At 49.2% G+C, this 12240-nt stretch overlaps 1 protein-coding gene across 1 annotated transcript; it reads right to left on the bottom strand.

The window, feature by feature from the left end:
• Positions 1-119: 119 nt before the first annotated feature.
• AMH (anti-Mullerian hormone) lies at positions 120-10904 on the bottom strand. Its single transcript, XM_083720409.1, has 5 exons — positions 9738-10904; positions 7019-7200; positions 4299-4422; positions 2775-2964; positions 120-1830 (listed from the first exon to the last, which is right to left on the bottom strand). The coding sequence occupies exons 1-5, from the start codon at positions 10282-10284 to the stop codon at positions 888-890; spliced, it is 1986 nt and encodes a 661-aa protein (XP_083576535.1). The 5' UTR covers positions 10285-10904; the 3' UTR covers positions 120-887.
• Positions 10905-12240: the final 1336 nt, after the last annotated feature.

Here is a 12240-nt window from a genome sequence, read left to right as displayed (position 1 = left end):
GATCCCTTCCAACTCTGCAATTCTTTGATTACTCCGCAAAGAAACTACATCAATTTAAAGAACGGAGCAAAACCAAGCACAGCCCGCTTCTGGAAATGAAATGCCGCACACTGTCAAAATTTTAAAAAACCCAATATCCAACAGATTTAATCATCCCAGCACCATCAGATATATATGCAAATACAGAATAAATTATGCAAAGCAAGAGAAACTGGAGGTAGGCTGACTATGCATGAGGGGGTGTCATCGGTGTGGAACCAGAATTATTAGCTTGGTCTAAGGAACAAGAGGAGATACAGCAGTCCTGGTCAGCGGTGGGAGGAGGGTGCAGTCAATGGTGAGCAAAGGAGGGTGAAGTCAATGGTGAGCGAAGGAGGGTGATGTCAGCGGTGGGAGGAGGGCGAAGTCAATGGTGAGCGAAGGAGGGTGATGTCAACAGTGGGAGGAGGGTGAAGTCAATGGTGAGCGAAGGAGGGTGAAGTCAATGGTGAGCGAAGAAGGGTGATGTCAACAGTGGGAGGAGGGTGAAGTCAATGGTGAGCAAAGGAGGGTGAAGTCAATGGTGAGCGAAGGAGGGTGATGTCAGCGGTGGGAGGAGGGTGAAGTCAATGGTGAGCGAAGAAGGGTGATGTCAACGATGGGAGGAGGGTGAAGTCCATGGTGAGCGAAGGAGGGTGAAGTCAACGGTGAGCGAAGGAGGGTGATGTCAGCGGTGGGAGGAGGGTGAAGTCAATGGTGAGCAAAGGAGGGTGATGTCAGCGGTGGGAGGAGGGTGAAGTAATTGATGGGAAAGGAGAACAGGGCACAGCCGGGCAAGGAGAGACGAGCTCAACGGCGGGAGGAGGAGGGCAAAGCACCCCAGCCGCCGCTGCCGAGCCGGCCTCTCTCTACCGACAGCCGCACTCCTCGGCCACCATGTCGGGGTAGGCCTTCACCTTCATGCCTTGGTCGTTGGTGAAGGTGACGATGATGCTCCTGGAGTACCTGACGGGGACGCAGCAGGGGGCTCTCTCTAGGGGCAGGCCCTGCTCCTGCACCCGCAGCAGGAAGAGCGTGTGAGAGTAGTAGTCGGGGACGCGGGTCGAGAGCGGGAAGCGGCAGGGTCCAGCGCAGTTGTTGGCGTCGTACCACTCGGGGAAGATGATGTACCCTGTGGACACCAGCTCGATCCGCAGCTTGCGCAGCCGGCAGTAGTCGTCGCGCTCCTGGGTGCTGCGGTTGGCGCGGGGGGCCGCCTTCCGGGACTCCCGCCAGCGGGCGCGCAGGGCCTGCAAGGCTTTGAGAAGCAGCAGGCTGTGGATCTTCCGCCGCCCAGGAGATCCTTCTGCGGATCCCTCGGGATTGCCGCCACCGGGGACCCCGGGAGGGTAGTAGCAGAACGCCAGGAGGCCGTGGAAGAGGCTCTCGTGGTCCCGGAAAGACGGGGAGGCTGCCAGCTCCCGAATCACCTCCCGCAATTTCTGCAGCAGTTGCCGCAGCAGTTTCCCCTCCAGCGCCCAGTGCGCCAGGTGGCTCTCCATCAAGGCCTGGCTGTTTTCGGGGAACAAGACCACCAGGGGGTCTTCGGACTGCACCAGCCGCTCCAGCGCCACCTTCTCGGACAGGTTGAGCACCCGGTGAGGGAGGGCTTCCATGGTGTCAAAGTTCAGCCGCAGCTGCGGCCCGGGGACCGGCGGGGGCTCTCCGGAAGGGCTGAGGACCTTGTTGACGAACTGGGAGAGAGCAGCGAGGAAACGGCCGGTGCTCGAAGGTGCCGAGTGGGCGGAGGTGGCGTTCGTCTGGGCGGCCAGGGAGGGCTGCACATCGGCCGTGGCAGACGTCGGGGGTACACTGCGGAGAGAAGGATGTCAGAAGGGTGGGTGCATCAGGCCAATGGCTTCACAGTGGCCAACTAATAAATAATAATAATAATAATAATAATAATAATAATAATAATAATTTATTATACCCCACCCATCTGACTGAGTTTCCCCAGCTACTCTGGACAGCTTCCAACAGAATATTAAAATACAATAACCTATTAAACATTAAAATCTTCCCTAAACAGGGCTGCCTTCAGATGTCTTCTAAAAGTCTGGTACAGTGGTACAGGGTTACATACGCCTCAGGTTACAGACTCCGCTAACCCAGAAATAGTCCTTCAGATTAAGAACTTTGTTTCAAGATGAGAACAGAAATTGTGCTCTGGCGGCGCAGCAGCAGCGGGAGGCCACATTAGCTAAAGTGGTGCTTCAGGTTAAGAACGGACCTCCAGAACGAATTAAGTACTTACCCCGAAGTACCACTGTAGTTGTTTTTCTCTTTGACATCTACAGGGCAGGTGCCACCACCGAGAAGGCCCTCTGCCTGGTTCCTTGTAACTTGGCTTCTCGCAGGGAGGGAACTGCCAGAAGGCCCTCGGAGCTGGACCTTAGTGTCCAGGCAGAAGGATGGGGGTGGAGACACTCCTTCAGGTATACCCCATAGAACATAGGGATCCAGATAGACTGCCCCAGGACCTGGAGGTTCCATAAGGACGATCCTTCTGGATCAGGACAAAGGGGGTCCGTCTTGTTCCCCGTCCTGTTCTCGCAGTTTCCAAAGGGAAACCCGCCAACTCCTGCCGTTCCCATGCGCTTTGAATGTGCATCATGTGCGCGGCCAGAGAAAGGAGGGAGAGAAATGCTGGTTTTTCAAGGGAAGGAGATCAGCCGAGGTCTCCTGAGCATGGACAGAGTGCCCTCCCTTTTGAGCAAATCAAGCACAGCCCTCGGCGGGGAGGGAAGGGGTCTCACCTGGGGTTCAGGTAAGGGACCATGTCCAGCTTGCCGTCGGCAGCGAGGAAAGATGAGGAGGGAAGAAGGATTGGAGCAGATCGGGGTCTCAGCCTGGCCAGGAGCAGCACAGCCGGAGTCATGCGCGTGAAGCACTTTGGGTCGAAACCGAACAGGAGGTTTTGGGTTTCGTGTTGGGAGAGGCCGGTTCCTGCAAGGGAGGCAAAGAGGAGTAGAACAAATGGAAGGTCTCTCTCACGGTTGTAGCTAATAAAGACCCCTCCTCTAATTCCTGAAAAGACGGCTGCTGCTATTGTTATTGTTTTCTGCTGCTATTATTTAATATTATCAAAGGAGAGGCAGTGTGGTGCAGTGGTTAGAGCATAAGACTTGGAAGACCAGGGTAATATAATATATTTATAATATATTTATACCCCACCCATCTGGCTGGGTTTCCCCAGCCACTCTGAGCGGCTTCCAACAGAATATTAAAATACAATAACCTATTAAACATTAAAAGCTTCCCTAAACAGAGATTTAGGGAGATTTGTAAATCTCTGCTTAAAAACCTCCAAAAAAGGAGAGAGTCCACCAGTTCTATGATTCTTTGACAATAAACAACTTATGTCAAATAAAGTAATATTAAATAATCCGTTAGAATATAATAGCGCACAGTAAAATTAAACATTGGCAGATAATAATTAATCAGAACTTCACTCTTAACGGTCACAACAAACAATTTCTGAACTATAATCAATAAAATCCACGGTGCAATGCAAATTGGGAAGCAAAGGCACAAAACTTATAAAGTTATTTTTTAAAAATAAACATATCCCTGAACTCCTCTTCTAAGCCCAGGGTAAGATTAACAGAGGCTTTACTCCCGTGTAAGGATTGCAATGTGGTGAGGATTGGGCTTTGTGATCTCAGGTGCAGATGATGTCAAAGCACGTTCTGCATTTAAAAGGATTTATTTTGATGAACTTTTTATACAAGAATGGAGGCCTTTTCTGGACTATTTGGAAAAGCACTACAAACAAGTGAAACCGCAGGCAGGATCCGAGAGAGGAGCATTGGAATAATAATAATAATAATAATAATAATAATAATAATAATAATAATAATTTATACCCCGCCCTTCCCGGTTCAAAAACCGGGCTCAGGGCAGCTAACAACAAATTTAAAACACTTAATTGTAAAAGCAGCATAAAATACAGTATAAAAGCATGAATAACAGTAAAATTCAAAATGATAAAGTAATTGCATTACAGTGATTTTTGTAATAGATAAAAGAGTTGGATATATAATGCAAAACCAAAACACTGTGGAGCTGGAAGTGAAAAGTCAATACATTGAATATCTATTGAATTTGAAGTTAATTTGGAAAAATTTGGAAATTCAATAAAAATACATATTGGGAAGGGGATTTATTTTGCATATACTTGCATGCTACGGAAAGTGCAAAGGATGAAAGCCCACCCCCCAATGCTTGGCTTGCGTGTCAAAGGTTTGTTTCTATTCCATTTTATGCAATAGGGGTCCTACCATTGCTGTTCTGGCGCCTGATTGCCAGGGAAACCTCAAAGCTGAGCTGCCCCAGGGAATGTCTGCCTGACATCGCCGACCCCTGAAGGACGAGGTACTGGGTTCTGCTGGAGAGACAGACGACCTGCGGGGTGGAAATGAGACAGCATCCAATATTTGCAAAAATGGCTAAAGGCAGCAGCACCCCGTGCACTTAGCATCGCCTCCGCTAGGCAGAAGTTCAACGGGTGATGTCTCTCCTCTAGAATTCCAGGTTGCCCCAACTTGGATCTCCAGCTGTACTGGGACTACAACTCCCATTGTCCCTAGCTAGCAGGACCAGCAGTCAGGGATGATGGGACTTGTAGTCCCAAGGCAGCTGGAGACCCAAGTTTGGGCAAGGATGGCAGGGAAAGGCCTTACCAGTTGGATTTCCGCAGGGCTGTGCTTGCAGAGCAACTAAATTAACAACAATAATAACTGAGAGTCAAAGCATTGCCCTCATTTATGTTTCTCAAAGTATTAGTTTAGGAAAAACAGGGACCAGGAATCTATTTAGGCCAGTTTTTATGCTCACTGGTAGCATGGTCCTGGATATGGAGGCTCTATTTCATTCATTCACTCAGCTTTTATTGGCACAAGTCAGACAATAAAATCATAAAAGAGAGAGAGGGGGAAAAACATGCATAAAACATTGGTGATCAAGGTCTATTAAACACGTGAAACGTATAAAAGAATCAGCAGCCACCATTAAAGTAAAATTTAGTAGTTTCAAATTTGACTTTAAAAATCTTGGCTGAATATTCTGAAACAATCTCAGTAGATCTGGGTGTATCATCCTACAAGAGATATTGGATTCCAGATTCTTTGTAAGCAGATACTTTAAGCTTCAAGAGAGTCGCCAGTAGGTCTCTCCTAAGAGTGTCGAAAAGAGGAAAGTCCAAAATTATACGGTATATCATATCTGGCGTATTCATTCCACCAGAGCAGTCTATTCTGGAAGGGGATTTTCTGAAACCTTCCAGGTGGTACAAAGGAGGGGGGTGCATTTGAACAGGCTTGCGTAATAAATCTGGAGTGCAAAGGGGTATCTAAACCATGGGTAGGCAAACTAAGACCCGGGGGCCAAATCCGGCCAAATCGCCTTCTAAATTTGGCCCATGGACGGTTCGGGAATCAGTGTGTTTTCACATGAGTAGAATGCGTGCTTTTATTGAAAATGCATCTCTGGGTTATTTGTGGGCATAGGAATTCGTTCATTTTTTATTTTTCCCCCAAAATGTAGTCCGGCCCCCCACAAGGTCTGAGGGACAGTGGACCGGCCCCCTGCTGAAAAAAATTGCTGACCCCTGATCTAAACTATAAAAAATAGTTGGGTTCTATTTCCCTGAAATGGCAGCTGTACTGGAAAATTTATATAGAAAGGTTTATTGTTTTGTGTACATTCAATTGTAAGATAAAATATACGCAAAGGGACTTGACAGGAAGTCAAAGTTGAAGAAAAGATTTCGGAAGATAAAATGGGGAAAAATATTTACATTCATTATTATCATCTTGTGTGCCGGTGTGTGCGTGTCTGCACATATGTGTGCTTTTGTATGGAATGTTTGGGAGGAAATAAGATGGTAAATAACAAATAAACTAAATATTGATGTATGTAATTTTTATTTCTTAATTATATTCAGTGGTAGTATGGTTGTATTGTTTTTTGTAACATAAAATCATTCAATAAAAATTATTTTAAAAAAGAAATGGCAGCTGATGGACTATCTCTGTCCATGAAATGGGCATGTCGCTTTAGGGCTGGGAAGACCCTTGGGTTCAAATCCCAATGATGCCCACCTGGTGACCTTGGGCCTCGCCTACTTCACAGGGTTGTTGTGCGAGGATAAAATCATAGAATCATAGAATGATAGAGTTGGAAGAGACCCCAAGGGCCATCGAGTCCAACCCCCTGCCAAGCAGGAAACACCATCAGAGCACTCCTGACATATGGTTGTCAAGCCTCTGCTTAAAGACCTCCAAAGAAGGAGACTCCACCACACTCCTTGGCAGCAAATTCCACTGTCCAACAGCTCTTACTGTCAGGAAGTTCTTCCTAATGTTTAGGTAGAATCTTCTTTCTTGTAGTTTGGATCCATTGCTCCGTGTCCGCTTCTCTGGAGCAGCAGAAAACAACCTTTCTCCCTCCTCTATGTGACATCCTTTTATATATTTGAACATGGCTATCATATCACCCCTTAAAGTCTGAGGGGAGCTCTGCACGTCTCACCCGAAGGAAAAGAGGGGCGTCCAGAACCATGAATGAAGTAATCATCTTATAGTTGGATGGCAGGTTGAGAGGAGTTCCCTACCAGGACAGACTTTGCTCGTGTGCTCAAGACATCGATTCCATAAAGCATATTTTGTTGCATTGTGCAAAATATGAGCAAGCCAGGGCTGAACTGATACTACCCTTGCTGGTACCTTTCCCAGGAAAATCAGAGGCTCACTATGTCAGGTTCCTATTGGAAGACCGGACAAACGCTAGAACGTTAGCAGTGGCCAAGTTTCTATCGGTGGTTGCAAGAACAAATGATCCCTATATTCTGAACAATATGCTTGTTTAACCTGGAGGTAGGCTGTATGAATTGTGTATTGTTTTGTAATGATTTGTTGGGTCTCTGGACCGTAATAAAGATTGATGATGATGATGATAATCATCTTCCAACGATTGCCGCCCCCCATCCCCGTTTGCATACCTGTTTAGGATGGAGACCTTCCCCTCCCACCAGGAATTTCTCCGGGGTCCCAAGGCCCCCCGATTCCTTTCCGCCTTGGTAAAATATCAGCAGGGCCAGTTGCAGGGACCTCAGGGAGCCCCCCGCATCCTCTTCGTGGAAGGCCAGCTGGAAGAGGAGTTTCGTTTCCGCCTCCCATTTCACTGCAGGAAGGAAACCGGAGAATCAGACAGGGACCTGCTTCTTCATCCTGGGGCAAGGGAGACCCCACCCTCACTCCCGCCATTGCTGGTGTGCCAAATGCCAGCTTAAATAGCAAACGCAGCTCGGGGGGGGGGGGGGACAGACAAAAATCTTACACTTGGTATTGCTCGCTCTGCACTATGAGAAAACCAGGCATCATTTGAGATCTCAATGAGGACTAGCGCTTCCAGACACTTTTAATATGGTTTTGCATTCCTTTTGTATACATATGCAGTGAAAGTACCCTTTGAGATTTCACCTCCAGAAACTAATGGTTCTCTCCACTTCATATAGATTATAAAACGAAATAATAACAAAACCTTGCCTGCCTGCCTGCCTGTATTTTAAAAAAGCAAGAGGCAATCCCATTCACACTGTCAAGTCAAACCCTGATGCCATCCCAAGACTAAGCTCTGGCCGAGAAGTACCTCACACCCGAAGAACCAGGCAGCATGCATTGTAGCGGGCCGACTTATTCGGCTCTTTGCATTATGGCAAGTTGTTGTGTGTTTTTCTGGCGAAATTGCCATCTTGGTCCTGATCAGAGGCAGAGAGGGAGGGAGGAAGACACTGTGAGTACTGCAATAAAAGGTTGCAGTGCACGGAGCACTTTCTGCCCGGCATCCCCTGTTTTTCAATATATTCTGTTCTTTTTGGGGAACTGAATAGATTCTATTCTTCTCCCATCAAATTCCCACTGCTGGCCCTGAACTGAGGCATATAGAGAGAAGGAGATAGGATGAGACGTGTAACAAAGTGTGGGGCGTGTGGGGCGTCTCAGCCAGGCCACCCCAAACTCAGCAGCCAAGCCCTCTTTCACAATATGCCATCCCACCCCCCTCTCCTCCTCGTCCTCCTCCATTCCCCGCCCCCAACACACATTGGGGTTTCCAGTCTGCATCCTCAGCCTACAGAAGACATTGCGGGGTGCAAGCTTCCTGGAGCACTAAATTTGAGGGGTTTCTGCAATATTTGGGGTTCATCCCAAGCCCGCCAACACTTTCCCCCTTGTGCATTGGGGGGGGGGGGTTCTGTTTTGGCTGCATAGATTACTATTTACTCTTTGCATATACTAGAAATCAAAAAATCTCGTTAACTAGATCCAGCAGGAACCAGCGGGGGGGGGGGGCTAGACTAGAATAATCCAGCGCAGCCTCTCATTGGCTCTGGCTCTGCCTACTTTTTGGGGTCCCTGCTACCCGCCTCGCCAGTCCCCAATGGGCACCAGCCAGCAGTGGCACTACCTGGAGAGATAGAGATCAGGCCTTGCCTGAGTGACCTAGTTGAACCCAAGCTAGACTACTGCAACACGGGAATGGGACTGCCCTTGGATACAGCCTGGAAACTTTGCATAGGGGCAGAGCACTGGCAGGGATCAGAGGTGGTGCCACCAATCCCGGCAGCTAACACCAGGTATAAAAACAATTGATGGAAATACAACTTAAAATACAAGATTAAAATACAACATTAAAATGCAGCCTCATTTCAGTAGAAACTCAAATCAAAAACTTTTGGGGGGATGAAAACGTCAAGTCTTCACCAAGGCTAACTATCCAGACTGGTCCTACTTGGGCCAGAAAAAAGGCAGGGAAGTCCCCCAAAATCTGGAAGTTATCTTGACGCCAGGGTGCTAAGAGCTCCTGCTTATAACCCACACCTATGAAGCCAAATAAGAAGAGCACAGTGGCAGGATGAGGCCAATGGCCTACCTAGTCCAGCATCCTGTTCCGCGGCAGCCAAACACCCCTAAGAAGCTAGGGATCTCGATAGACTGCCTCTGGACTGGGAGGTTCCATAGAAACATAAGAACCTGGCTGCTGGTTCAGCATCACAGTGGCCAGTCTGATGCCTCTTCTGGGAAACTGGATTCAAGCATCAGAGCAACGCTCTCCCCTCCTGTCGTTTGCAGCAACCGATATTCCTGCATTGCAGGGGGTTGGACTAGATGACCCTTGGGTCCCTTCCAACGATTCTACGGTTCTATGATATTCAGAAACACTGCTGCCTCCCATCATAGAGGAAGAGCAAAGCAGCATGGCTACTAGCCATCTATAACACCCCAAACTTGTCCGAATCCCTTTCGAAGCCAGCTAGGAAACCTGCCCTGAATCTTCCAAGCTTCAGTTTCACTGGGATTCCTATGACTTCTAGTGTTCGGGAGGGAAACTTTTCAACATCCCACTTTTTCAACATCATGCATCATTTTATCTATCATGTTGTCTCTTCCTCTAAACAAAAAAGCCCCAAACGTGGATCCCAGGAAACTTGCTACATCCCCTTGACCGTTTGGGCTGCCCTCTTCTGAACCTTTTCCAACTCCCTTTTGAGGCGAGGCACCCAGAACCATTCACCGCCTTCCAAAGGTGTCTGCACCATCAATTTGCAGAACGGCATCAAGACCCTGGCACTTTTGTTTCCAATCCCTTTCCTGATGATCTGAAGTGTGGGGAAAAATTGGCGCTCGCCAATCAGAGCTCTCACGCAAATGGCCACCTACCTTCTTCCAGGTGTAGCCACAGAAGCCGGTTTTCCCCCGGGTCGTCCAGGTGAGCGCCAAGCCGCTGCAGAGAGGCCAGGACACCCCGGGACACATCTGTGGGGCAGACCCCAAACACCTCCATATCCTCCTCACTCCAGATGGACCCACTCAGCGCCTTCAAAAACCTGCTGTCGTAGCTGGTGAGGAGACCCACAACCTCCAGAGGACGGCGGCTCAATTCGCCACCCCGGCGCACCTTGACCCTACAAACAGGCCCCTGGGGGTCTCCATGGGGCCTCGGCCGAAAGCTAGCCCTGTGGGGCCACAGACCTAAGGGCCCGCCCCAGTCTGCATCCGTGGGATATAGGGCCTCCACCGTCATCCTGGGGTCTGCAAAGTCTGACGTGCCCAGGACTTCGTCCTCTTCAGGGGGATTGGGCCCCACAGATTCCCTGGAGCTTGGAAGTTCAGGCTCTTCCCCTGCTAGGATCTCCTTCCCAGGCGCAGGGATAGACTTGATCATTAGCAGGAGGCTCAGGACAGCTCCTCCGATAACGGGCCGCATGGTTTGTCTCGGGATGCTTCTAGGAAAGCCGCCGGAGACCAGCAGCAAATGGAGACATCCTTTGAAATAGAGGGCAGAGGAAGCGTCCACAGAGAGAAAGCGAAACGGCAGGCGAAGAGGTGTCTTGAATTCTCTCCTTTCAACCCGGCTGTCCTTGAATCAACAATGCACAGTGTTGTTCCCTGGAGAGATTATTGGAGGAGGAGGGAAAGAAGTTTGACTCAAAGGAATCCTTCTCTGTTCTATTTTCAGCAGCTGGTTATCTCCAAAGGCCGGGCGCTTTCACAGAACTCAAGCCACCCAAATGGTTGCAACCTTGAGTTAGCAATCTTCTTTATTCCTGCAGCCCCAAACCGTGGAAAACAAGCGAGACGCGTCCCCCTCCCCGCCCCGAGAAACAGTCCCAAGATGGACATGTCTGTCTAAGGACGCCCAGAGGGCCCAAAAGGCTGGACCAACCAGGGGAAATAATAACAAGTTATTTATTCCACCCATCTGACTGGGTTCCTCAGCCACTCTGGGCTGCTTCCAACACAGTAAAACATCAAATTTTAAGAACTTCCCGATACAGGGCTGCCTTCAGATGTCTTCTAATAATCAGATAGTTGTTTATCTCCTTGACTTCTGATGGAAGTGCGTTCTACAGGGCGGGCGCCACTACCGAGAAGGCCCTCTGCCTGGTTCCCAGTATCCTCACATCTCACAGGGAGGGAACCACCAGAAGGCCCTTGGAGCTGGACCTCAGTGTCCGGGCTGAACAACGTGCGCAGAGATGCTCCTTCGGGTATACAGGGTTTAGGGCTTTCAAACTCAGCACCAAGACTTTGAATTGTGCTTGGAAACGTACTGGGAGTCACTGTAAATCCTTCAGGACTGGTGTTCTATGGTCTCAGCGGCCACTCCCAGTCACCAGTCTAGCTGCCTCATTCTGGATTAATTGTAGTTTCTGAGTCACCTTCCAAGGTAGCCCCACATAGAGCGCATTGCAGTAGTCCCAAGTGGGAGATAACCAGAGGTTGGACCACTCTGGTGAGACACGGCGCAAGCAGGGAGGGTCTCAGATGGAGCTGGTAGACAGCTGCCCTGGACCTCCTGACCTTCATGGACAGCGGTGAGTCCAAAATGACCCCCAGGCTGCGCACCTGGTCCTTCCGGGGAACACGTACCACTTTCAGGACCAGAGAGTCCCCCACACCCACCCCTTGTCCCCCAGAAACAGCACTTCCTTCTCGTTGGGATTCAACCATAATCCATTAGCTGCCATCCACCTAATGAACGATGCCACGATGACTCCTAAATTTAATTATCATGCCGTGCTGCGTAATGTACCAGATTTAGCGGGAACCCAAAGCAAAAGTCTGGATGTTTCTAATTCAAACCCTGAGGAAACCAGGTCCCCGAATTCCTAGGCTGGGATCCCCAAACCTTCTAAGGTATAGAATTGTAAGGTTGGGAGGGACCGTGAGGTTTGTCCAAGTCCCTGCAATGCAGGAAACCTTTGTCCGACGTGGGAGTCGAACCCACAACCGAGTCTTATGCTCCACCAAGTACAGTGGTGTCTCACAAGACGAAATTAATCTGTTCCGCGAGTCTCTTCGTCTAGCGTTTTTTTCGTCTTGCGAAGCAAGCCCATTGACGGCTTAGCGGATTAGCGCTATTAGCGGCTTTTAGCAGCTTAGCGGATCAGCTGATAAGCGGCTTAGAAAAGGGGGGGAAGGGGAAAAAACCCGCAGGAACTCGCAAGACATTTCGTCTTGCGAAGCAAGCCCATAGGGAAATTCGTTTTGCAAAGCGCCTCCAAAACGGAAAACTCTTTCGTCTAGCGGGTTTTCCGTCTTGCGAGGCGTTCGTCTTGCGGGGCACCACTGCAAGCTGTCCCAGTTCACTCCCAATTCCCCAGGTTTTGCAGTGTGTGCACATGTTGTATCCAACTAAACTCTTTATTCTAAAAGTGCA

This window comes from Podarcis gaigeae, assembly GCF_964106915.1.
Source record: "Podarcis gaigeae genome assembly, chromosome: 18".
NCBI classification, from domain to species: domain Eukaryota; kingdom Metazoa; phylum Chordata; class Lepidosauria; order Squamata; family Lacertidae; genus Podarcis; species Podarcis gaigeae.
The sequence above is the reverse complement of the archived record's forward strand: the minus strand, read 5'-3'. Positions and strand labels throughout refer to the sequence as shown.

Bases quoted from the DNA above. Each gene is read 5' to 3' on its own strand.
- AMH (XM_083720409.1), bottom strand. From the start codon at position 10,284: ATGCGGCCCGTTATCGGAGGAGCTGTCCTGAGCCTCCTGCTAATGATC. The intron at 7,201-9,737 runs GTAGGTGGCCAT...TCCTTCCTGCAG, and splicing joins GTGGCTACACCTGGAAGAAG to TGAAATGGGAGGCGGAAACG. The intron at 1,831-2,774 runs GTGAGACCCCTT...TTCTCTCCGCAG, and splicing joins GTCCCTTACCTGAACCCCAG to TGTACCCCCGACGTCTGCCA.